Source organism: Schistocerca nitens, chromosome 5 (assembly GCF_023898315.1).
Source record: "Schistocerca nitens isolate TAMUIC-IGC-003100 chromosome 5, iqSchNite1.1, whole genome shotgun sequence".
In the NCBI taxonomy this organism is placed as follows: Eukaryota; Metazoa; Arthropoda; class Insecta; order Orthoptera; family Acrididae; genus Schistocerca; species Schistocerca nitens.
Genome location: NC_064618.1, coordinates 755,023,854 through 755,050,076, shown reverse-complemented (window position 1 = coordinate 755,050,076; position 26,223 = coordinate 755,023,854). Strand labels below are relative to the sequence as shown.

At 39.0% G+C, this 26,223-nt stretch overlaps 1 protein-coding gene across 5 annotated transcripts in view; it reads right to left on the bottom strand.

The window, feature by feature from the left end:
• Positions 1–26,223, bottom strand: part of LOC126259333 (threonine--tRNA ligase 1, cytoplasmic) — a 177,152-nt gene that overhangs the window by 115,570 nt on the left and 35,359 nt on the right. For all 5 annotated transcript variants that reach the window (XM_049956036.1, XM_049956032.1, XM_049956035.1 and 2 more), the window contains 2 exons: positions 6,210–6,299; positions 1,950–2,104 (listed from right to left, as the gene is read on the bottom strand). In XM_049956036.1, the coding sequence (XP_049811993.1) occupies positions 1,950–2,104; positions 6,210–6,299 (245 nt within the window). The remainder of the gene's footprint in view (positions 1–1,949; positions 2,105–6,209; positions 6,300–26,223) is intronic.

The following is a 26,223-nucleotide window of genomic DNA, read 5'->3' as shown; positions in this document are numbered from 1 at the left end:
CTCTGTAGCCACAATCAAAACGTCAACAACCCTCACATGAAATAAGAACTACAGCAATGTGAAAATGTCAATGTTTTTCTTTTCTGAAGAAGACTTTGACTGAAAGCACATATACATATCCCCAAGAAACAGCTACAAAAGAGCACCCCTCTTGTCATCCAATACGACCCCTCACTAGAACAACTGAACCACTTCCTCCACCAGGGATTTGTTCCTCTACCATCATGCCCTGATATGAGGGACATCCTATTTAAGATCCTTCCCACCTTCTCCTAAAGTGGTGTTCTGTCATCCCCCCCTCCCCCCCCCCACAACATCCTAATCCATCCATATGCTTCTCCCAATCCCAACCCCTTGTCATAGGGATTACATCCCTGTGGAAGACCCAGGTGCAAGACCTTCCCAATCTACCCAACCAGCACTACCTATTCCAGTTCTGTCATAAGCTTACCCTACCCAATCATAGGCCAAGCCTTCTGTGATAGCAGCTCTGACGCAATCACTGCTCAGCTTTTTTATATTGGTATGACTACCAAACCAGGTATCCAACAGGATGAATGGCCACTGCCAGACTGTGTCCAAGAACACAGTGGACCATACTGTTGCATAACAAGCTTGATTTCAATGGCTACAACCCAAGCCATCTGGATGCTCCTCTCTACCACCAGATTTTCTGAACTTCACAGTTGGGGAGTTACCCTTACAACATATTCTTTGCTCCCCAAATCATCCCAGTCTCAACTTAGGGTAACCTACTGTCCCCACACCCTCCACCGAACAGTTTCTGCCTCGCTGTCTGGTCACCTCTTCCCAATTCACAACTCCTCATCCTGCTTTTTCTTATCCTCTCCTTTCCACTCCCTTATTTTCCTTCTCTCCTTTCCTCACAGCCTTCGACACTGAACCAGGTAGCCTTGTCTGCCAGCTCTAGTCCCTGCACATTCAACCAGGCAACATTGTTTCCTCTTCTCCCACCCATAACCTGCTATTCCTCTACATTTCCTGCTCCTCTATAGATTGTTGCTCCTGTCTGATGTGTTACAGTTTCAGCCTGGCCTGAGCAGCTAAAGATAGTGGTCATGTATATGTGAGGTGTGCTTGCTTGAGCGAGTGCATGTGTGTTTTTCTTTCTGATGAAGGCTTTGGACAAAAATATGTAACAGTCTTTTCGTTATACCTGCCTGCAACTCAGCTTGTCATGTTTATGGTGAGTAGCTGTCTATCCTTCCCATAACTGTTGATACACACACACACACACACACACACACACACACACACACACACACACACACACACACTTATTCCACCACAGTATATATGAAGAACCATACCTCAACATGACAAAATGATAAATAAAGTTCGCAGTGTTCGTAGGCCAAATTATCTGAGAATTTTAAGGTGAGCTGTACCAGCATACATTTAAGTAAGTAATCCCACAAAACTTGTGCTTTCTCTTCCTGGCTTTATTGCTTCTTACATGTTTTGTGATTCTGGTGAAATTCAGAATCGAGTCATGCTCTCAATTTTTCAAATTTTTCTAGTTCTCCCCTTTTATTCTTTTGGCATGGAACTCATGTTCCTTGACAATATTGGGGTGTGGATGACCTCCGATGGTTAAGTGATTTTATTTGTAAGTAAAGTCCCATTCTCTCTTTTATTTTATTTTAGAAATTTTTATGTAATTACTTATCCAACATTTAAAAATCATGAGAATACTCTCCCACTGTCTTGTAACACAATATTTTCATTATTACAATTTGCACCCGAAGATGAAACAGGTGGCATAAGCAAAAAAATATTGTTGCTTCACAACTGTTATGGTGTTTCTTCATTTTACAAAATGGACTTGCACAGTTGTGGCTGCCCTGCTCAAGAACTCTCTGTGCATGACTTAAGTGGCTCAATTTTACATTCTACACTAAGAGCAAAAACATTTTTTTTAACAATACCTTATTCCTTTAGCTACATCATACGGAGTAGTACGCCATGACATGCCATCTACAGTCTTTCCATCAGGCAAAGTGATTACAATAGGCTCTGATGGTTTAGCAGCTATCTCGGCATCATATTCAGCTTTCAGTTTGTCCCAGAGATCCAGTCTCTCCTGCAGAACAAAGTCAAATTTTAAAGAAAGTAGTGGTTAATCCTGTAACAAAACTAAACTCTTACAACACACTCTTTGGAGCTAAATCCAGCACTCCACTTTGGGCCCGTTAACTCAGTAAGCAATGAAAATATATCCTGGACATTAATATTTAAAATTCAATTAATGACAATCAAAGGGAAACATTCGTCTTTGAAAGCGTGTTTGTGCATGAAAGTACAAGGGATAGGTAAAATAATGTGAACAGTGGTAGTAATGGGATGATTGTGTCTGATGATAAACAGCACATGTAAGGCATGTGTCGTGCTGGACTGTGCTTGTTCAGTACGGACTAAGCATCAGCGCAGGTTGTTTGCGAGCAGTGCACACTTCATATTTGTAATCAGAGGCTGAGGTCAACAAGCAATAAAAGACCTAACAGAGCTTCAAAGACGGCAGATTGCGGGGGCCCAATTAGCTGGAGCATCAGTAACCAAGACACCCTAAAGTACTGAATGCTTCAAGAGCAACTGTTTCAACAGTCATGATACATCACACAAAACATGGAAAGACATCATCGTGTAAATGTAATAGTGGGTGCAAATCAAAACTATATGACAGAAATTATTGTACGCTAACACGAATTATGTTGAAGCAACACAAAACATGGCAGGTAAAGTGACTGTGGAGCTGAATAACAAACTTCGAGACCCCATATTTATCAACAATGTCTGCCAAGAACTGCATATAGCGAATATTCATGGACAAGCTGCTATACCAAAACCATTAGTGATGAAAACCAAAGCAAAGAAGTGTAAAACATGGTGTCAGGAGCACAAATCCTGGACGGTTGATCAGTAGAAAGACGTCATATGATCCGACAAGTCCATATTTTTGTTATTCCGAACATTGGGCTGGGTTTACATCTGGATAACACCAAAAGAAGTCTACAATCCTGATTGCTTGATTCCATGGGTTAAGCATGGAGGTGAAAGTGTGATGGTGTGGGCAACTATATCATGGTATTCTGCTGGTCTCGTCATTACTCTCAAAGGCCATGTTACAGCCAATGATCAAGTGAAAATTTTAGGTGATCAGGTGCACCCCATGATTCAAATGTTGTTCACCAACAATGACGCCATATTTCAGGACGATAATGCACCAATTCACACAGCCAGGACAATACAATCATGGTATGAGGAGCACGCAACTGAACTGAAGTGTCTTCCCTGGCCAGCAGTCCCTGGACTTCAACATTATCGAACACTTGTGGGCAGTATTGAAGCACAGACTCAGGAGCAGATTTTCACTTCCCTCGTCACTACAGCAGTTAGAAGAGGTTCTGATCGAAGAGTGGCATAACATTCTGCTGGAGACTATACAATCATTATATGCCAGTATTCCAAGAAGAATTGCAGCTGTATCACGGGGACATGGGGGTCAAGTAAGTACAGGTGTTCACATTAATTTGCCTATCTCCTGTACATACAAAGTCTAAGCCAGCTAGCTGATAAAACAATTTTCTTTTGTATGTGAAGTTGCCATCAGGAGTTGTAAGTGTAGTTGTCATTAAGACACTCGTTGGAAAATACTGATTTCACTTTCGTTGTTTATGTCCAAATCTACATCTATTCATACATGGCAAATCACCTACAACTATCAACCCTTTTATTCTGCAAACAGTTCAAGATATCGAAATGAGATTTTTCTCAATTGACAGTAGGGACAGAGAGAGAGAGAGAGGCCCCCCCCCCCCAATCCTATCTCTCTTTTTTTGTATGAGTACTATATTTATGATCAATGGAGACACTGAAGTAAATATTCCTTTTTCTAAATGAAATGATAAACTTCTTTTAACATCATTTAAAAGTTATCGCTTGTTAATGTTGGCGGTGAATCTTTCTACAAAAGAATCTGAGAAATGCGCTGAAGTTGAAAGGCATGGCAACCGGAATCTGCTAGGGTGGTGTGGACTTTACCAAGTGGGGCTATTATGCCAAGCTATGTCATCATATGCAGAAAGAAGTTAGGCTTATGCTTCTACTATAAAATGTATTTCCTCCTGGCCTTCCTTTATACAATATAGATACAATGCCAGCTACGAATGCTGTAGATCAAACTATATCCTGGCTTATATTGAATCATAAGCACTTTGGAAAACTATTCCAAATCCGTATACCTACTCATGTTCAAGTGAACAGCTTTTGTGGAAAAAGGTAAACAGTTGAGCAGCTTGACATAACAGCACTGGGTGGCACAAGAGCCGCACTTGGTGGGGGTTACACACCAACAGTCAATTTTCAGCCACCTTGCCTTGAAATTTTGGCACACTTCTCAGATATATATACAAAAAGTTTAAATGTCAACACCAAAAAATCATTATATTACTTATTCATAAATTCAAGAACTTTTGAATGCAGTCAAAAAATTTATCTCAATCCACTTAAAAAAGAACATAGTTGGTTTAATATCTTAGTTGATTCACAAGTTAAGAGTATTAGCTATAAAATAAAATTATGTGCCTCTCTGCCGACTATTATTTGCCAAAAACCTTGTTTCGAGTCTTGAACCATTGACAAAACAACAGATGTGCAAATTTTTTGTGATTCCCCCTGTATTTTTGCATGCAACTGTATAGTACATAGTGGAGGGTATATGACACAAATATCAATGACTGACAGTCCTATTTGATTTACCACACTTCGAGCATCCAACAGTAGTGCTCCTGAACCAACATTACAATATTTCCATGATGTACAGTGAATACACATGCAGGGCACAGCCTCTGTACCCCATATCAAGGCAATATTGAATTCACAACTGATTTGCAGCACTGTGGCTCATCTACCTTCCACTACATTCTGAGATGCTCCATTATCAACAAGTTGTTGGCCACAGCAGTTGACTCTGGTTATGGTAGCTTTCTCTTTATAGAGGTATTCTCAATGGTACGTCAAAACATAGCCTTGTTTGATAATGGAGATGAAATGTGATATAAATTTTTGGCCACAATCTAATGTGATGAGTCTTCTGGCCATCCATTAATTACTCAAGGCAATCAATGAAAGCATGTTTCTGGCTGTTTCACACAGAAACTGACTGTGTATGTCTATGACCTACAAATTGCCTTTAGGTGTTCTGTGATTACACCCACCAGATTTCACACTGAACTGTAAGCTCAGAACTGATTAGTTACCCCTAAAACCATGAAGCACAGCACAACTGAACAAAATGCAAACTGTGGGAACAATGAGTACTTTTTTGCACGAGTTTTGAACTGTAAGCTAATATAATCCCAGTGGGAGAATGAGTATTAGGTATATCACCTGTAACCACATAAGGCTCCACTGTCATGCCAAAAACAAATCCGAGGTCTAATTATGTCCAAGTGGCATGCTGCATTAGTCATTCGCTTTTGCAACAGTACAGAAGGATAATACGCCCCCCCCCCCCCCCCAAATGAAACAGCTGTTTCTGGTTCAAATGCTCGCTAGTGTACACATATTGTGCTGGACATGGCATACAAACTAAGGGAATGCAATTATTTGCTGGATTTTTTCAGACTGTGAAATGGACAAGCTCATGTAACCATAACAACGTGGCTACCTAGCAATTTAAATGATTAAGGGTACTCACAAAATTCTTGACTATTTGAGACACCTGAAATAAAAATATGCCTAGCACAAATGTTCTCAATAGGCCTACTCATCCACAAAGTTTGATTCCAATGCTTAAAGTAGGAGAATGTTTGGAACAGTTAAAGAAATATAAAAACAGGCATTCATCAGCTCTTATCAATCTGAAGAGACTCCCAGTGTGAGAACTGCTGAAAAATCTGTGCCACATGATGTAACAATTGCTTGAAGTACACAACTGGATTTAAACGTTTACAAAACAGAATGGCAGTGCCAAGTGCTATCATGTGTATTATCCAAGTGGTGACAAACTTTTCTATGTCTAGTCAATTTTTATGTGGTAATGACAGATCTTAACAAAGATTTCTCCAACAGCTTACAAGTTTTGCATTACTAATGAAAGACTTCATACAAAATAGTGTAATTTTTAATCTCCACTCTTCTGAAACTGAAGAGCTGCTATAGGGTGACAACAGACATTTATAAAATACCTGAATATATGATGGCCATGGTTTTAATTCTGCCACATCTGTCTTGGTTCCAGCAGGTTTCTTCTCCTTTTTTGGCTTCACAGTTGCTGCCTGAGAATCAAAAGGATGAATGATTTAAAGTGAAAATTCTGAAATATTACAATTTATTTATTTTTTGTTCCTACTGTTGTTACATGATCATATTATTTGGCATCACATTATCTGCATACAGCTATTGCTATTGTAATGTGATATTTGTGAAAATCAGTTTTAATCTAGGTGTGGTAAATTCATGCTACAAATAAATGAAATATAAAAGTAAGTGTTTATTAAACGATAAAAGATTTTCAGAAAAGGCATGTATCTGAAAACTATATCATTGCTGTCTGCATCATAGGATTCATATTTAAGAATAGTCTCCTTTAACATGATTCACACATTCCCTCAATGAACTCTTCGTAGAAAAATAATCTGCACCGTGAAAGCACTTCCTCAACCACTGTTCAGAAAGGTGTGCGCTATTTTGTAGGTTTCAATATAAATGAATGTCAGGGAGAAACTCGGGATTTTCTGTATCTGGGAAGATAAACAAAGAAGGGAGGGGTAGGGGTTGAGGTAGGTGAAATAACTGAAAAGACGCTCTACAGAAATTATGTATACACAGTCTGCTCACAAAGAGAATATGGTAGGGATATAACATTTGGTTTGAAAAGGCATACAGTACAGACTATGAAGTAGGCAACTCAGAGAGCTTGTGCTGCTAACAGAGTAAAATATACAAGGTGCTGGAATGAATGGTACTAATACTGCAAAGGACAACTTTCAGGAGTTCAAGAAAAGACTACAAACAGAGGAGAATCAGCAGAAAAGATGGGAAGAGAAGAATTACCAGAAATGATGGGGATAGAGAGTGTAGTCAAAGATGCAAGAGACAGAGCATTGCTGTGCTGATGTCTGTGGGAAGAATCCACTAAAAACAACTGGAAGGGGGAAAAAATTCAGCAAGGACATTCCATATTGCAGAAAGTTTTCAGATGTGTAAACTGGGAAAATGAAGATGGAATACGACATATTTGAACATTCTTTGTTTTTCTGATAACACTGTACCATTTGCCTCTAGTTTAGATAAACTAACACCGCATGTAAGAACTTCATGAGAGTGAAAAATAAAATATGTGTGAATGGGTCAGGTATTAATGATAGTAGATTGAAGGTGACCTAAGGAAGTTCTCAACTCTATTCCATGAAATAAGGGAAGACTGAGACAACAACTTAATGGAAGTTGGTTAGATATTAGGAATCATGCAAGTTTACTGGATGAAGAGTTCTAGGAGGACTTCCTTAAGCAATGTACATTCAATGACTGCTGCTAATGATGATGATGATTCCATTGAGTGGCAATCTACTAAATATCAACTGAATATTGAGAAACACTCATTTAAAGATTAGAAGTTAACAGCCCCCGTGACAGTGTTAAGCCTAATTTATTCATCTGTAACATGCTCTCAAATTTAAACTGCTTCGTGTTTGTGAATATAGTATGGCAAAAGTATATGGAGTAGGTCTATCTAATAGCATAGCTGTCATCTGATTGAGGCAAGGGCTATTTGCAAATTGTTTTCTTACAGTACATATGTTGTTGTTGTGGTCTTCAGTCCTGAGACTGGTTTGATGCAGCTCTCCATGCTACTCTATCCTGTGCAAGCTTCTTCATCTCCCAGTACCTACTGCAACCTACATCCTTCTGAATCTGCTTAGTGTATTCATCTCTTGGTCTCCCTCTACGATTTTTATCCTCCACACCGCCCTCCAATACTAAATTGGTGATCCCTTGATGCCTCAGAACATGTCCTACCAACCGATCCCTTCTTCTAGTCAAGTTGTGCCACAAACTTCTCTTCTCCCCAATCCTATTCAATACCTCCTCATCATTAGTTATATGATCTACCCTAATCTTCAGCATTCTTCTGTAGCACCACATTTCGAAAGCTTCTATCCTCTTCTTGCCCAAACTATTTATCGTCCATGTTTCACTTCCATACATGGCTACACTCCATACAAATACTTTCGGAAATGACTTCCTGACACTTAAATCTATACTCTATGTTAACAAATTTCTCTTCTTCAGAAACGCTTTCCTTGCCATTGCCAGTCTACATTTTATATCCTCTCTACTTCGGCCATCATCAGTTATTTTGCTCCCCAAATAGCAAAACCCCTTTACTACTTTAAGTGTCTCATTTCCTAATCTAATTCCCTCAGCATCACTCGACTTAATTCGACTACATTCCATTATCCTCATTTTGCTTTTGTTGATGTTCATCTTATATCCTCCTTTCAAGACCCTATCCATTCCGTTCAACGGCTATTCCAAGTCCTTTGCTGTCTCTGACAGAATTACAATGTCATCGGCGAACCTCTAAGTTTTTATTTCTTCTCCATGAATTTTAATACCTACTCCGAATTTTTCTTTTGTTTCCTTTACTGCTTGCTCAATATACAGATTGAATAACATCGGGGAGAGGCTACAACCCTGTCTCACTCCTTTCCCAACCACTGCTTCCCTTTCATGCCCCTCGACTCTTATAACTGCCATCTGCTTTCTGTACAAATCGTAAATAGCCTTTTGCTCCCTGTATTTTACCCCTGCCACCTTCAGATTTTGAAAGAGAGTATTCCAGTCAACATTGTCAAAAGCTTTCTGTAAGTCTACAAATGCTAGAAACGTAGGTTTGCCTTTCCTTAATCTAGCTTCCAAGATAAGTCGCAGGGTCAGTATTGCCTCACGTGTTCCAACATTTCTACGGAATCCACACTGATCTTCCCCGAGGTCGGCTTCTACTAGTTTTTCCATTTGTCTGTAAAGAATTCACGTTAGTATTTTACAGCTGTGACTTATTAAACTGACAGTTCGGTAATTTTCACATCTATCAACACCTGCTTTCTTTGAGATTTGAATTATTATATTCGTCTTGAAATCTGAGGGTATTTCGCCTGTTTCATACATCTTGCTCACCAGATGGTAGAGTTTTGTCAGGACTGGCTCTCCCAAGGCCTTACATATATCAGAGCAATAACCAATAATGCAATATAAAGCCTCTCCCACCTGGAAATTTCCACAAATTATTTATTTCATTGATGTGCTAGTTTACGCATGTTGACAAGATTAGGGTTGTAAGGCAGACAAATTAGGCGTGTAGTACTTTTTGAAAGGTACTTAAATATTTGTAACTACTTTCTCTGAAGAAATATTGACAGTAGCACTGCCACAAATTTTGATGCAGCACACAAAGGAAGCTTAAAAGTCGACAAAACAAACAAAAATGAATTGGAGATAATGTACACTATAAATGGCAAATGTGCAATATTAATATTTTTGCATCAAGTTAAAACTATATGCTGGGCTGGGACTCAAATCTGGAAACACTACTATTTATAGGCAGTGCACCACCAATCACTGCTATTCATGCATAACTTAAAGACCAACTCATAATTCCAGTTTGTTGTCCGTTTTCCTCCTTCCCTTCCTAGCTCTACAGAGTGACAAATTGAAACTTTGAATCGGTCCATGATGTATGCATCGAGCGTATTACTGGCAATACACTGTCTGTGAAAGGCAGAGTATAAATACATGTTTCTTCGGCTGCTAGCAGAAGCAACTTCATTCTTTCAAAAAGAAAAGAAGGTTGATGTACTATCAATGTCATTAGAGTTCAAGAGCGCTGGAGCAAGAATCAAAAATGGAGTTTTCAAGGGAACCATAAGAACATTGGAAAATGACTCTAAAGGATGCACCATTTTATTTTTGTACATCCTATTATTAATACAATAGAAAACCCCTTCATGGGAGAGGGAGTTTATCGTGGGAAAATTCTTAGGGGCTTTTCAGTGGGAATAGTACCAATCAGTCTACCCTTTTTACTGAATATAATGACAAAATATTGTTTCCCAATTTATCTTTGCTAAATAGTGAGAGAAATGTTTAAACACTGGAACTACGAGGGCCGTTCAGAAAGTAACCTCCGGTTGATTTAAAAAAATACACCAAGTTAAATAAAAATATTTTAATATATACATCTTACAACTACATCTTTGCACTATTTTTCTACATAGTCTCCATAGCGATTGAGGCACTTATCGTATCTCTTCACAAGCTTTGAAATTCCTTCTGCATAAAAATCACCCGCTTGTGCCTGGAGCCAGCCTGTGACCACATCTTTGAGCTCTTCGTCGTCATCAAACCGCTGAGACCCGAGCCATTTCTTCAAATGCATGAAGAGGTGATAATCACTTGGCGCCAGGTCTGGGCTGTAAGGTGGATGGTTGATAACGTCCCACTTGAAGGACTCAAGAAGGGCCGTTGTTCTGCGAGCAGAGTGAGGACGGGCGTTATCGTGCAAAAAAACGATACCGGAAGTCAGCATACCACGGCGTTTGTTCTGTATAGCCCGTCGTAATTTTTTATTGTTTCACAGTACACGTCTTGATTAATGGTCGTACCACGTTCCATAAATTCAACCAACAACACCCCTTTGGCATCCCAAAACACCGTTGCCATCAGTTTTCTGGCAGAAAAATCTTGCGAGGCTTTTCTTGGTTTGGTAGGCGAATTTGAATGTGCCCACATCTTTGATTGTTCTTTTGTCTCAGGGTTCACGTACTTAATCCAGGTTTCGTCACCGGTCACGATTCTGTTTAACAATGGTTCTCTTTCATCCTCATAACGTGACAGAAAGTCTAATGCAGAGGCCATTCTTTGAATTTTGTGGTGGTCGGTAAGAATTTTGGGCACCCATCGTGCACAGAACTTACGGTAACCCAATCTTACTGTCACTATCTCGTACAAGAGAGTCTTAGAAATCTGTGGAAAACCAGTAGACAACTCCGACATTGAGAAACGTCGATTTTCACGAACTTTTGCATCAACTGTCTGAACGAGTTCGTCAGTCACCAATGATGGTCTACCACTCCTCTCTTCATCATGAACGTTTTCTCGTCCACTTTTAAATAAACGTACCCATTCACGGACAACTCCTTCACTCATAACTCTTGGTCCGTACACGGCACAAAGCTCACGATGAATAGCTGCTGCAGAATATCCTTTGGCTGTAAAAAACCTTATGACAGCACGCACTTCACATTTGGCGGGGTTTTCTATTGCAGCACACATTTCAAACTGCCACAAAAACTAAACTAGCGCAGGTACGACGTTCACTCGACCACGGCTTGATGCCGACTGACCTGTTGAGTGTGTGAACGCACAGATGGCGTCGCTACTCCCCCCACAACCCGCACTGTGACCAATCGGAGGTTACTTTCTGAACCGCCCTCGTATTTTCAATAAAATCATATTAAAAATATTGTATGAAAAGCAACATTAAACTGGCTTTTAATGCAACTGATAGTGCAAACTAAAAATATCACAAACTTTATGGTTGCGTGCTTTTTTTTTTAAGGAAAAAAATTAAACCCTGACATTGCTCAATGCATTTGCAATTGTGTGAATCTACGGGTGAACTAAATATTTGCCAAAGAACACTTCATCACAGTAAAAGATATGCCTGGAGACAACTTTGGAAATTTTAGATTATTAATCCACTTCTATTTTGTTTACTGACAGGTAAGAGATTGGGGAATGTCAATTAACACTCAAAATATTTATGGTGGGTCTTTTAATGCATTTTCGAGACTGCCTGAAAGGTTCTTAGGCGACAATTAACACTCAAAATATTTATGGTGGGTCTTTTAATGCATTTCCGAGACTGCCTGAAAGGTTCTTAGGCAATTGTGGGTAGCTGTAGTCACTTGTTTGTCACAGCTACAAATGACAGAAGTTGCCTCACTGAAACTAGCACAGTTTTCTTAGTACCAGTGAACACAATGCCAAGGAATGCTATAGTTGTAGTTATTACATGGGGAAACCCTCAAATAGCACATTTTCAAGGTTATTTACAATGAGAAGTTGTGAGGAGGAAAAAATCAGCTATCAGTGCTTGATGAACTGTGCTATTTGAGACTTACTTATTATTTCTTGTATTGTGTAATATAAACAATGTAGCAAAAGATAAGATCGCTACTTACTGTAAAGAAGCCACACTATGTTGCAGGCAGCCACAATTAAAAGACACTTACATAAAGCTTTTGGCCACAGCTCTCTCATACATATAAGCAAGCATACCTCATGCCCACACGACCGCCAACTCCGGCAGTGACGCCTTAGCAGCCAGAGTTGGTGGTCTTGTGTGTGGTGTGTGTTTCTCTTCTGCTGAAGAAGGCTGAGGACGAAAGCTTTGCGCCACTGTCTTAATCATACCTGTCTGCAATTTAATGTGTCTTCTGTAAGGAATATAGCAATCCATCTTTTCCTAATTGTTGATATTCATATGAGGAGTTTCCATTGTTTGACAATGTCATATAATTTCTGTTTAATATTTCTATTGTCTTTTGCTTGAAGGAAGGAAGGAAAGAAAGAAGGAAGGAAGGTATAACATTCCACTGTTGACAAAGTCATCAGAAACAGCGATTTTAGTAAACTCCGGGGGAGAAAAAAAAAAAAAAACTTAGAAAGAGGGAGGTGTGTGTGTGTGTGTCTGTGTGTGCACGCACACACTTGCTCATGTGTGCATATGCGGGGAGGATTTACGGCACCTGTATCTTTTTCTAGGAAATAACCCCTAGCATTTACATTAAACAACTTATCAAACGGCTGGTGTGGATCTAAACCTTCTGTCTTCCATTGCAAGCACAGGTCTTAACCACTGAGCCACTTGGTTCAACTCCTTAATATTCATGGTATTCATGGTGGGATGAAGAAACCAATAGATTGAAATGTGTTACAATATTGATATTAAAATCATCTACTTGATAAAAGCAAAGAAAATTAATAAATTACTTTCGTTACTTTTCCAAAACAGTTAAAGTTCTGGGTCCTGACAACATACTTCCAATAAAACCTATGAGACGGATTAAATAAAAATAAAAAATACGTTAAGACCGAGTGAAAACAAATCCAACATGGAAGGCTCAATTGAGAGTGTAAATGATGAGTCCATTCATTTGTTTTCCATACCATAATGTTAAATTATATTCAGAAGAAACTTTTCTTATTATAGCTATCAGTAACATGCCTTACAATTTGGTTTGCCAACAATTACACATATTTCAAACATCAAATGAATTCAATAAATTAACAGAGTAGAGGAAAAAAGTTATTATGAGATTAGCTGTAGCAGTAGTATGCTGCAAAAGGAATTTGCCATCATGATTTACATGATTGTACATGCTAAAAACCAAGTGATTAAAAATATTTAATTAGTGATTTCCAAAAGTAGCCCTGTACCAAAACAGAGCAAAATTGAGCAATTATTGTAAAAAGGCAGCATAACATACAACAATTAATTATAACCCACTGACTATATTTACCTTGAAATAACATTTCAATATCTGAGTAATAAAGCATCTAATAAAAGTTAATAAAAAATCAATATCACACAGTTTTGTTCAAGAATTAGGTGCAACCACCTTCATTTATTTTTCATGAATTATGCTGTTATTGCATATGGCCTGTTGTACCACAGTGAAACACATTACTGTACAATGTAATAGTGTTGTTCATCAGAAATATAATTCTGTTGTCACAAATTTAGGTTAACTATTGCTCTATGATAAATAACTATCAAAAGTTAGTAATTAAACCAACAGCAGAAACAATAAGTGAGAAGGAGAAAACTTTTCTGTAACTAATACTGCATTAAAATACTTAGTCTAAGTAAGCAAAAACAAACTGTCTGACAAAAAAGGTGAAACACTCAGAAGACACAGTCGAACTTCAAAATAATTTCATACATATAGACACAATTGGTGGGTGCGTAAATGATTAGCGCTGCAATAACTGTGACTGGTAGAAGGACCACAAGAGAGCAATATTGCATTAGATGTTAAGTGCTCTACATCTACATCTATACTCTGTGAACCACTAGGAAGTGTATGGCAGAGGGTACATGAGCCAGTTACTAGGGTTCCATTCATGTATGGAGCATGGGAAAAATGATTATTTCAGTGCCTCTGTGCGTATTGTGTCCTCATGATACCTAAGGGAGCAATATGTAGGGAGTTGTAGTGTACTCTATAGTCACTATTTGAAGCCAGTTCTTGAAATACTGTTAAGACTTTCTCAGGATAGTTTCAGCGTATCTTCAAGAGTCTGCCATTTCAGTTCTTTCATCATCTTCTTGACACACTCCTGCAAGTCAAACAAACCTGTGACCGTTTGTGATGACCTTCTCTGTATGTATGTTCAATATCCCCTGCTAGTCCTATTTGGTTAAGTGTCCCACACGCTTGAACAATATTCTAGGACAGGTCTGCATTTTTCTAGTATTTTACCAACAAACTGAAGTCTGCTACCTGGTTTACCAAATACTGAGCCTATTTGACTGTTCAATTCCATGTCCCTACTAAGTGTTGCACACAGGTATTTGTATGAGTTTACAGATTCCAACTGAGACTCACTGATATTATACTCATAGGACACTATATTTTTTTGTTTTGTGATGTGCATAATTTTACATTTCTGAACATTTAAGGTGAGTTGCCAATATTTGCAGCAGTTAGAAATCATATCGAGGTCTGATTGAATATTTTTACAGCTTTGTTAAGACTGTAGTTCGTTGTAGATGACTGCAGTATCTGCAAAAATTTTGAGGTTATTGTTAATATTGTCCACAACATCATTAATAAACAAGAGGAACAGCAAGAGATCCAACAAGCTTCCCTGGGACACACCTGAAGTTATTGCTACATCTATCGATGACTCTCCATTCAAAACAACACACTGCATCCCCCCTAGCAAGAAATCCTCAATCCAGTCACAAATTTTGTCCAATATCCTATAAGATCATACTTTTGATAGTAAGTATAGGTGTGGTACTGAGTCAAATACTTTTTGGAAATCAAGAACTACTGCATCTACCTGACTGCCTTGATCCATGGCTTTCAGGATGTCCTGTGAGTAAAGTGCGAGTTGCGTTTCACATGATCTATATTTTCAAAATTCAAGCTGGTTAACATGGAGAAGGTCATTCCGTATGAGATACCTCACTATGTTTGAGTTCAGAATATGTTCTAAGATCATACAGGAAGTGGATATCAAGGATATTGGATGGTAGTCTTGTGGATCATTTCTGCTATCCATCTTGTACACAGGTGTGACCCATGCTTCCTTCCACCTACTGGGCATGGCTTTTTGTATGAGGTATCTTTGACAGATTTTAGTTAACAGAGGGACTAACTCAGCTGCAAATAGGGTGCAGAGTAAGGATTCCATCAGGCCCTGGGGCTTTGCTCAATTTCAACAATTTTAGCTGCTTCTCGACGCTACTGTTACTAATATTTATTTTACTAATCTTTTTAGTGGTATGAGAATTAAATTGGGACAATATCCTGGTTTTCCTTTGTGAAGGAACATTTGAAAACAGAGTTAAGTATTTCAGATTTTGCTTTTCTACCCTCAATTTCAGTTCCTGCCTCATTCATTAGGGACTGGATGCTCTTCTTTTGGGACAGAAAAGGTGTGATTTTTGTGGATTTCCTGGAAAGAGGCACTACAATAAACTCTCAAAGGTATTGCCAAACTCTGCACAACCCCAGAAGAGCAATACAAAACAAGCGGAGGGGAAAGTTGGGCTCAAAGATCTTGCTGATTCACGACAACGCCCGGGCCCTCACGGCAAATGCCACTCGTGAAGTTCTCGAATCTTTTAAGTGGGAGTTGTTTCCTCATCCGCCGTACAGTCCCGACCTGGCACCAAGCAACTTCCACTTATTCCCAGCAATGAAGAAGTGGTTGGCTATGCAGCATTTTGATGACGACGCACAGCTTCAAGGGGCAGGCGGCCGAATTTTACGACGAAGGAATTTCCAAGCTCGTCCATCGCTACGATAAGTGCCTTAATTTAAATGGCAACTATGTAGAAAAGTAGTATTTAAGTGTGGCTTTCATCTGTATATAATTAAAAAAATTTCCAATACTTTATTTATTTTTAATTCCAAAATGTAATGTACTTTGTGGATAGCCCTCGTATTTCCCATCATGAGTGGGGTTCTGAACTATCTGTTCTAGGTAGCTTTCAGACAAGGCCTTTAGTAATGTTCACAGGATGTCATGTCGCACCCACCAGTAACAAAACTATAATTGTTCCAACTGATTGTTGGATAATTAAAGTCTTCTCTAAAGAGAAGCAAACTATTTTTTTTCTCTAAAGTTTTTGGTTATGTCCGGGGGTGAGCCTGCTGATCGCTAGGAGGAGCCTATTATAATTTTATGTCTTCTGTTGGTATTAAACCTTGCCCAAACAATCTCACAAGCAGCTTCAACTTCTATCTCAGTGGATTTGAGTTTCTTGTCTACTGCAACAAATAAACCACTTGCATTACCCAGTACTGCTTGAATTTTCTTCAAAGATCTCACTACTGTCAACTTCAGGTTTTAACCAAGTTTCTGTCTCTAGTATTATGTGAGGTTCAGTGCTTTTTAGAAGCACTTCAAACTCAGGCAGTTTGTTGTGAATGCTTCGGCAGTTAACCACTAGTATTTTGATACGCCCCCTTGTAGAAGGCTTTTCTTTTGATCCAACACTGACACTTCTGGGTTTCCCACAATGTATTGTTATCTAGATTGGGTGGAGATTTTCGTTATCTAAAAAGCCCTTGTAAGCACCCCACACACAGTCAGCTACCTGAGTAGTACCCTATGATGTGTAGTGCACACCTGCCCCATTTAAGGGGACCCTACAGTTCTCGACCCTATGGCACAGTCTAAGAAGTCACTTTCTAGCGTGTCACAGAACCTTCTGAGTCTTTGGTTCAACTCTTCCATTCAACTCATAATCAGGAGGCCATGATCTGTTCTGGGTACACTGTTGCAGTTTGTGAGCTCGATTCACTTTTCACAACCCCCCATATACACATTTATATGGCCAGTGCACTATTGTTTAACTTTCCATAAGCCTCATTAATAGTTTGCAGGTGAACATCCACATACTGCTACAATGGTTTCCTGTTGAACATCTATGAGGAGTAAAACCTAACCACAAAGTTCACATTTCTTGAATAATAATCAAGTACATATGGAGCAGACACCGTCACTGTTTTTACACTTGGCCTAATTGTTTAACACTTATTCTACAGTTAATTTGAAGCATTGTTGTTGTTCTAACCAGCACAGGTCATTCGTCTGAAACTCAGCTGTGGACTGACTGTCTCGTGACCGAAAATCGGGCTCTTGTATAACATCACAATAATAGGTGCTGAAACTACACATTTTTCGAAGTTTAATTTACAGAAATTACAATTAAAACTTAACTCATTAAATTAACTCAATACATCGAAAAATTGCGTCCTTTTAACAGTTTCTTCTACAAGGGTTCAGCCAAATTATTTGTTTAAATGACGAAATTGACATATATCATTAAGCAAACAATACTTTGGACAAAACTGTTAATTACTTTGGAATTAATTAAGGGCTGACTTTGCTAATATATTTTGAAGAGAGCCAAATATTACTAGCATTCTGTCTTCCAAATGTTTATACTTAGTACAGAATTTATAGTTGTTTATACGTCAACAATAGAATTTAAGTTACGAAACAATCACTGATTTCAGCCTCTAACAAAAGATACTAACTAGGAATAGTTGAAATAAATTAGAAAATCACTTGCATACCTAAAACTAAGCACAAAATTAGATCGGGTGTTATATTCTTTAAAACTGAGGGCCAACCTATCTCTTACATGACACTGCAGATTCTACTCGCGTATGCTAATGGTAATTAGTAAAAAGTGAGAAAATGAATTTAAGAAGGCAGATGGCAAAACAAGAGAGGAATTAAAATTATACCAGCTTGCTTCATCACAGGCTGCTTTGCGATTTTTGCATTTACAAACTGCCACTTTCAGTACTCTTACAGTAAAGGATTCGGAGTCTACTCGCATATGCTAATGGTAATTAGTAAAAAGTGAGAAAATGAATTTAAGAAGGCAGATGGCAAAACAAGAGAGGAATTAAAATTATACCAGCTTGCTTCGTCACAGGCTGCTTTGCGATTTTTGCATTTACAAACTGCCACTTTCAGTACTCTTACAGTAAAGGATTCGGAGAGCTCCTCTGTCTCTTGTGCTATGTACTGATTTAAGATCTTTTTAATTTTTGTGCTGTTATTGTTTGGGATTTCCTGTTAAAGAAGAGCTAATGTGAGATTGGGTCCGGTTTAACATTTGCATGTGGTACTGTGCAGCAGGAACACTCAATAGGTACCTTAGAAAGAGTCTCCAAGGCCCTTCAGTTACTTGCACTCATGTCAACATTGATCAGTCGCTCTCTCTTTTCCTTTGACATTGAAGAGACAATGAGCCTACCCTTCATGGTAATGTGCCAAATGATGCTGTCAGTAATCTGACCTCAGAAGATACAGCTAAGGTTCTTTCCACATTTATTTATTTTAAAGTACTACAATAAGTGCATTATCATGTAAGAACTATACAACTCAGTTTCAAAAAATCAAACTACAAGGTGCACAACTTTGCTTCCATTGTTTTTTCCCCAACATCTGAGGCTTTAATAAAACAAATTGGCTACACATGTACCATTCAAAGAATTTTCCATCGCTGGCCACTACTTTCTCCCATCTTTCGGGCAGTGTACAAATCCCACACCAAAAAAAAAATTGTTCATCTTTTGAAGTGATCTACAAATCGATCCAATTTATGACTTCTTCATGAGATTGGAAGTGTTGGCCAACCAGGCCATGTGCCACTGATCTAAACTGGTGATGGTCACAGGGAGCAATGTCTGGAGAATATGGCGGGTGGGGTAGGAGTTCCCATTTTAACCTTTCCAAGTACGTTTTGACCTCTTTTGCAACATGGGGTTGAGCGTCGTTGTGCTGAAAAATCACTTTATCGTGCCTTTCGCTGTATTGCAGCCATTTGTTTTTGGATGCTATGCTCATAACACATTAACTGTGTTCAATAATGAGCACCTGTGATTGTTTCACTTGGTTTTAACACCTCATAGTACACGATGCCGAGCTGGTCCCACCAAATACAGAGCACGATCTTGGAGCCGTGAATATTCGGTTTGGCCGTCGACGTGGAAGCATGGCCGGGACATCCCCATGATTTTTTGCATTTAGGGTTATTGTGATGAACCCATTTTTTGTCCCCGATCACAATGCCACGCAGAAATCCCTTCTGTTTTTGTCTCTGAAGCAACTGTTCACAAACACCGTTCAACGTCTCTTGGTTTCAGCTCATACAGGACCCAAGTTCCTTCTTTCTGAATCATGCCCATAGCCTTGTGATGTTTTGAAATGGTTTGCTATGTCACTCCCACTAAACATGCCAATTCTTCTTGAGCTTGACATGAGTCTTTACTCAACAATGTCTCCAATTCTGCATCTTCGAAAACGTTCTCTCTTCCACCACTATGCTGGTCTATGACGTTAAAATCACCGTTCTTGAAGCGTTGATACCACTCATGACACGTTCTTTCACTAGTAGCATCCTTACCATACGTACTTGAGAGCATTCGATGAGACTCAGCCGCTGTTTTCTACATATTGAAACAAAACAGTAACACCTCCTGCAAATGATGAGAATTAGGCTCGTAAACTGACATTTCCAATCAAGAATAAATTTATGATGCAGACACAAACCGACTAATGTTTGAATGAGATTATGTTGACTGAGGTCCAAGCTAACTGCCTGACGTCTGCGATCTGTTTCTTTCGACCACTACTTACCGTTATCGCCACCTATCAGCAAACGGTGGAAGCAAAGTAATACACCTTATAGATAAAATTTGTGTGAAGAACTGCCACATGAATTAAAGTAGTTAGTGGATTCATACATGCAGGGGGTACACAAAAATATGGAAACACCAAAAACACAACACGATACTGCGCCTTATAATCCAATCAACAAAGGAAAATTGGGAGAAAAAATTCGTGTAGTTGCAAATTTTTGTGCAGCTACGGAGGAGAGGGAGGGTGGGGCAGTATAGTGTAATGGATAATGTAATAAAAATCTTCACCAGTGGGCTGAGAGTGTGAGGGCTTTTTAAGCTCACCTTTTTAGGTTTTTCTTGATAAATTGAAAACCATGGTTTCAAGCCAAAAAGTTTCCCAGTATGAAGTTAAATTGCGGTACATTGAATTTCCTACAAAATGGGTTTTATTCTTTTTTTCTCTAGGACTAGTAGTTTTCAGGTTGCAGGGGATTAAAAAAACCACAGATTGTTAAAAATAGTGTTTTAATGGTATCAAATTAATGTCTATTGTTGAACAACGTGGGTTAAGAACAAATATTCAATGTTTGCACCACACCTAAGTGCAACAGAACTGTATTAATGGATAAACTCTTTTCTGGGAGTATAACAGGGTGGAAAGACGGGGTGAAGGGTAAAGACACAAGGGAAGATAGGTAGCCAGATTGTGGTCATACAATTCTCTCCTTCACAGGTCTGGAAAATGCTGAGTTAGCAGTCAATTCCCCATTCGCTCTACCGCACTATGTAACAAGAGCAACTAAAGGGTATTCCACCAAGTTATACCAACCCTCCTGCAGCTTACCTTACAAATCACTGGCGGCACAGTATTCAGACACTCCTGGGGGTGTTTTTTTTCCACAAAGTGTGTTAACACTACATGGAATACCGATATGAATTTCTACTAATACCAATACAAGAACTGCATATGGACAGAATCTCCATCATCCAGTATGGCAGCTGTAGCGTTCTTCCATGAAAGACAATGTCTCCCACCACAAGTGCAGTTCATTTCTCAATTCACAAACAGGCTATATCTCTGTCCATTTCTCTCATGTGAGTAGACAAAATAACTTCACTGAGCTTACATTTATATAGTGGAGCATTTTCAGTTTACTAAGTATTTATTCACAGTTGTTAAAAGAGCTATTATGCAAAAAAAGCTTGACAACTGCAGCTGTCAACTGCCTACCACACTCAAGAGCCTGCCCCAGGAAAATATTCTATCAACATGTGTTTGGCAATATTGATATCCTTATCATGACGTATCAGTGGCTGGAACCTTTTTTGCAGCTCGAGAGTATCAAATTCATCACCCCAGTCTCGGTCAAAATTCGAGGAGCCCAGAGGCTTAAACTGGCTCCCTATTCAACAGAAGTAGATCATCTACATGTTATGGAACTTCAGATATTTCAACAAACGATTTAAACATGATCATTCCTATTCCATCAGACATATTGACACCTACCTTGCAAGATATACTGTTGATGTATGGGCAGTGGCTTCACTCAGTGCAGCCCACTCCACAAATGCTAGCAATTCCTGAATGGAAGAGATTAATGCAGTCTAGCAGTATCACAATTAATGGCAGGAGAAGTGCAGTAACTTCCTGGTCATCCATTAATTCACAACTAAGTAACTACAACACAATTATGCGGCTTTGCAATATGCTACAATCACAAACAGCAGCAAGATGCCACATTTAGCAATCCAAATCCCTTTTCCACATAGGTCACTGACTATCACACTTATAAATTACACACTTTTCAGCCGTTGTTTATCGGAATGTATTTTACATAAAAGTTCATTTAACAAATGCTAATAAGGACTCACTAAACTGAAAATAATTCCACTCTAAAATACAAGTTCAGTGAAGTTATTTTGATTACTCATATAAGAGAACTGCACAGGAAATGCTGAGGAGATATAGCCTGACTGTAAGCTGAAAAGTGATCAGTGCTCACATGGGGAGGAAGTCCTGGAAGAATGCAACAACTGCTGTACAGCATGATTAAAAACAATTTCTCCTCTAGCATTGTAGAACAGTGTGCAGTTTCTGTCACTGTGTGTTTCTTCATTAGTCTGTAGGAAATTTAATGTATTTCAATTTTGTACTGGGAAACGTTTTCACTAGAACCTGCAGTTTTTGAGCTAGTCAAGAAAAACCCCCCCAAAAAATGTGACCTTTACATATTCCCCATCCCCACCCATCGGTCAGGATTTTTAAGTTGCTCATAACACTTCCCCTTCCACTGTACAAAAATTTGAGTACTTGAATTACCCCTCGGACAACATCTTTCGTAGACTGGGCTATAACATGGTTTAGGACACCTTCTGTCAAAATAGTGACAAGTTCAGGTAATGACGATGGCAGCAATAGCGATTATGCACCTTTCTCTCCAAGGTAGACCACAAAGGCTCCATAACACTGAAATCTGGTGACTGTGGTAGCTAAGGGAGATACAACCACTCATCCTCGTGCTTTCACAAGCATTCAGGGACGATGCGAACTGAGTGATAAGAGGCCCTGTCATCAAGGAACACAGCATCACCACTGAGGAACAAATATTTTATTTTACCATAAGATGGTTTTGATCAGTTAAAATGGTCACATAATTCTTGGCAGTAATGTGACCTTGTTGCTTAACCATGGAGCCTATGGAATACAAAGATATGGCTGTCCGAATCATCAGTGGTGGTCCCTCCCTCCTAACCCCACCATCTAGCAGTCTGCACTGTAGGCTTAGGACGGTGTACGTAAAGTTGATCACAAGTTAGAGTTAGTGAGAAACAAGAGGCATCTGACCAACAGACTTTCTTCCATTACTTCATAGTTCATGTTTTATGGCTCTGGCAAAAAAGTTTTCCTTTTATGGGCATTTGCAACACTGGTGTGTTTTTTGGAATTCCAGCTTCTCCTGCACTTCCCAGCTTATGGAGCTCCCTTCATGTTGTTTTTGTGCTGACAGAGTTTGTGAGTGCAACATTCAATTCTGCAGTGAATTTGCAGCTGTCATCCTCCTTATTTTTCATCACAATTCTCTTCAACAACCATCTACCACAATCAGTCAACACACACTTTCATTGCATTGTGACCTTTTGGATGATGTTTTTCCACTTTCCCTGTACTCAATACAAATCATCGATAATGTGCCTCCTAAAACCCCAAACACTTCAGCTCTCTTGGTTATGGAACCGCTCCCCTCTCCCCCGCCAAAAAATCATACGAGCACCAACAATGTGCCCACATTTGAAGTCTTCACTTAGGTCGGACATAAAACTACACAGAACACTGTTCTGACCCCAACTGACACTTATAGCATATTGAAGGCATTACACAGGTGTGATTTGTGATCAAACACAACAGCGCCACCTGCAGGCTTGACTAGCATCTGCATCTATGTTCACACATGCATTTGTCATGATGTTTTCATACTTTCCTTGAATCCCGTGTGAATACTGCCTACCCTGCTTGGTTCTTTAGAGGAAACATAATGGTTCTGCCACACTGGCTAGGTCGTTAGTTCACTTTGCAAGGTAACAAATTTATGGCAGATAAATCTGCTGTCAACCTGAAGGAGCTTTGAACACCAAAGTGGTTTTCTAGATACACCCTTACCTATCATTTAATGTGAATTCTAAATAATTGTGCACATTGGCGTTTTTCACTTTGCACAAACATCACCAGAGGTGAAGTAGTGATAAGGAACGGATAAACCACCAAACTGAGCCTGTGCAGAAAAAAATTAACATAACTTGCATGCATTAAGGAGAATATCAAATCAACTAAACAGTGAAACACCGTCAAAAAAATTAAACAAAAAGACAGGACAAAGTTATAACAAAATGAGATTTATTTTTCTAGGTTCCACAAACCCCACAAAATCACCGACAAAATTCAACTCGACGAGAAAAATTTGACAAACAAGATAGTGGCTGTCAATCAAAATTGGCTCTTGCATCATCAAGGCAAAAACATGGGGCACCCAGAAAGACATCCCTCTGACAATTTCTCTCCTTTATTCAGTAATGCATAAGATCTCAGCTTGGTGCGTGCCTTCAGATGACAATGAACACTAAACGGGTCCCTGTTTGTTAGTCAATAATGATCAATGCTTTTCTGTCTTGTACAAAGTTACAAAGGATTTTTTGGAATTGACAAACACACAAAAATATTTCTGGAAGATAACTGATGTAGCATCTATTGATTGTTGAGAACATTTCCCCGAAAGGCTAAATGTGAGCAAAAATAACTGATCAATATAGTTTTCAGGAATCAGAGGTAACATGATATTATATCAATGAAATCACACATGGCATTTTTCTGACAAACTGTGTGATGTATGTCCCACAATCTTTAATGATAAAACATGTTTAAAGGCAATATAAAAAAAATTAAGTTTTGTTATTGTTGTTTGGGTCTGGGGCAATCAACATTTATCTCCTTAGCATCATTGAATATTTTAAAACAACTGAATACTTTTCTCTGAGTATGTTAAAACAATATTAATAATCATAAGATAAAATAATTGTCAATAAAAGATACAATGTCTAAAAACTGTTGCTCTTCAACCTCTTTTAGAAAAGTGTGTGTGTGTGTGGGGGGGGGGGGGGGCAGGGGGAGGGGGAGGAAGGAAATCAGCCACTCTCATAAATGTCAAAACCTTCAAATGCTGCCCTCCCCCCCCCCCCCCCAAAAAAACCCTCATCCTTCACTCAGACCTACAGCACACTGTTTCACAATGATGTAGTACCCAACAGAAAAAAAATATTAAAAGCATAACAAGAAAATAAGACTAGTTGCAACTGTATCACAGTTGCTTGTGACTCACCCACCTCTGATATAAGAATGTTTAAGGAGCTTGCATCTTGAATACTAGTTAACATTTGTATCTTAATTTTGTAACCCTGCCAGATATGTTGATGACTCAATCAGTATAATTGTGCATACATCCATCAAGGCTATTAGGTGTAGTGCAGGAGGATACATCCTTCGGCAGCAGGTCATGTGGCAAAACACCTGCAGCAGATTTAAGGGCTGCTGCGGACACCAGTCACAACCAGCTCATGTTTACATCAAGTTCTCTGGTGTCCGTATTGATGACGGCCCTGTGCTACATGGTTTTCTCCTGGATTGTGACTTGGACTTCACTGATACCTGCTGATGTTGGTTAGCACATGAACTTGCTTGTCTGCCTGAAGCTGTACTGTTTTCATTTACTGTTCAACCAACAGCTGTTAGTGAACTAACTGACAGCATGTGGGCATCATTTGTATTTGAGTGTTCCACTGCCAAATATACAAAACTATGTTCTCCTGGGATAATGTGGGAGCTATTCAACAAACTTCTACACTACTATATTCACAGTTCATAAGAATATGAAATGGAATGATCACACGGGCCTGTCATAAGTACACCAGGTGGCAGGCTGCAGTTAATTAGTAGAATATTAGGGAAATACAATCTGCCTACAAATGAGACTCTGTACCAAACATTTGTGTGACCTATCTTAGAAAATAGTCAAGTGTGCGGGATCCGCACTGAATAGGACTGATAGTGCATACTGAATGGATACAAAGAAGGAGAGCACAAATGGTCCACAGGTTCATTCGGCTAATGGGAGTGTGTCAAGAGGACATTAAAAGAAATGAACTGGCAGCAAACTATCTTGTGAACACCTACTAAGAAGTTTCTACGGCAACTTTAAGTGATAAGTCTAGGAATATGTTACAATCTCCTATGTATCACTCCCATGGGGATTGGAAGGACAAGAGTATGCTAGTTATACTAGTTACAGTACATACTGAGGCATTTAAGCACTCCATACAAGAAGGAAACAAGCAGCAGCCCTAGTAACTGGTCCAAAGGCAGGTACCCTGTGCCACACACTTCACAGTAACTTGCACAATATAAATACAGATATAGGTATTCATTAGTTTACTAATAGGGAAAGGGGTGATCTGTACTTACTTTCTTAGAAAAAGAAAAACTACTTAGCAAAGACCGCAATAAAACACATTATTGTGGATAACTGATTTCAGTTAACTACGTTACCATCATTAGATCTGTAATAACATTACGAAGGTGCTAAAAACTGTTAAACAAATAATGCCAGATTAACTCATAGAGGAATCAATGACAACATACCTTCATACACGTTATTACATTCATTTTGTGCCAGATGCATACAAAATCTTTCCATTAAATCTCCAG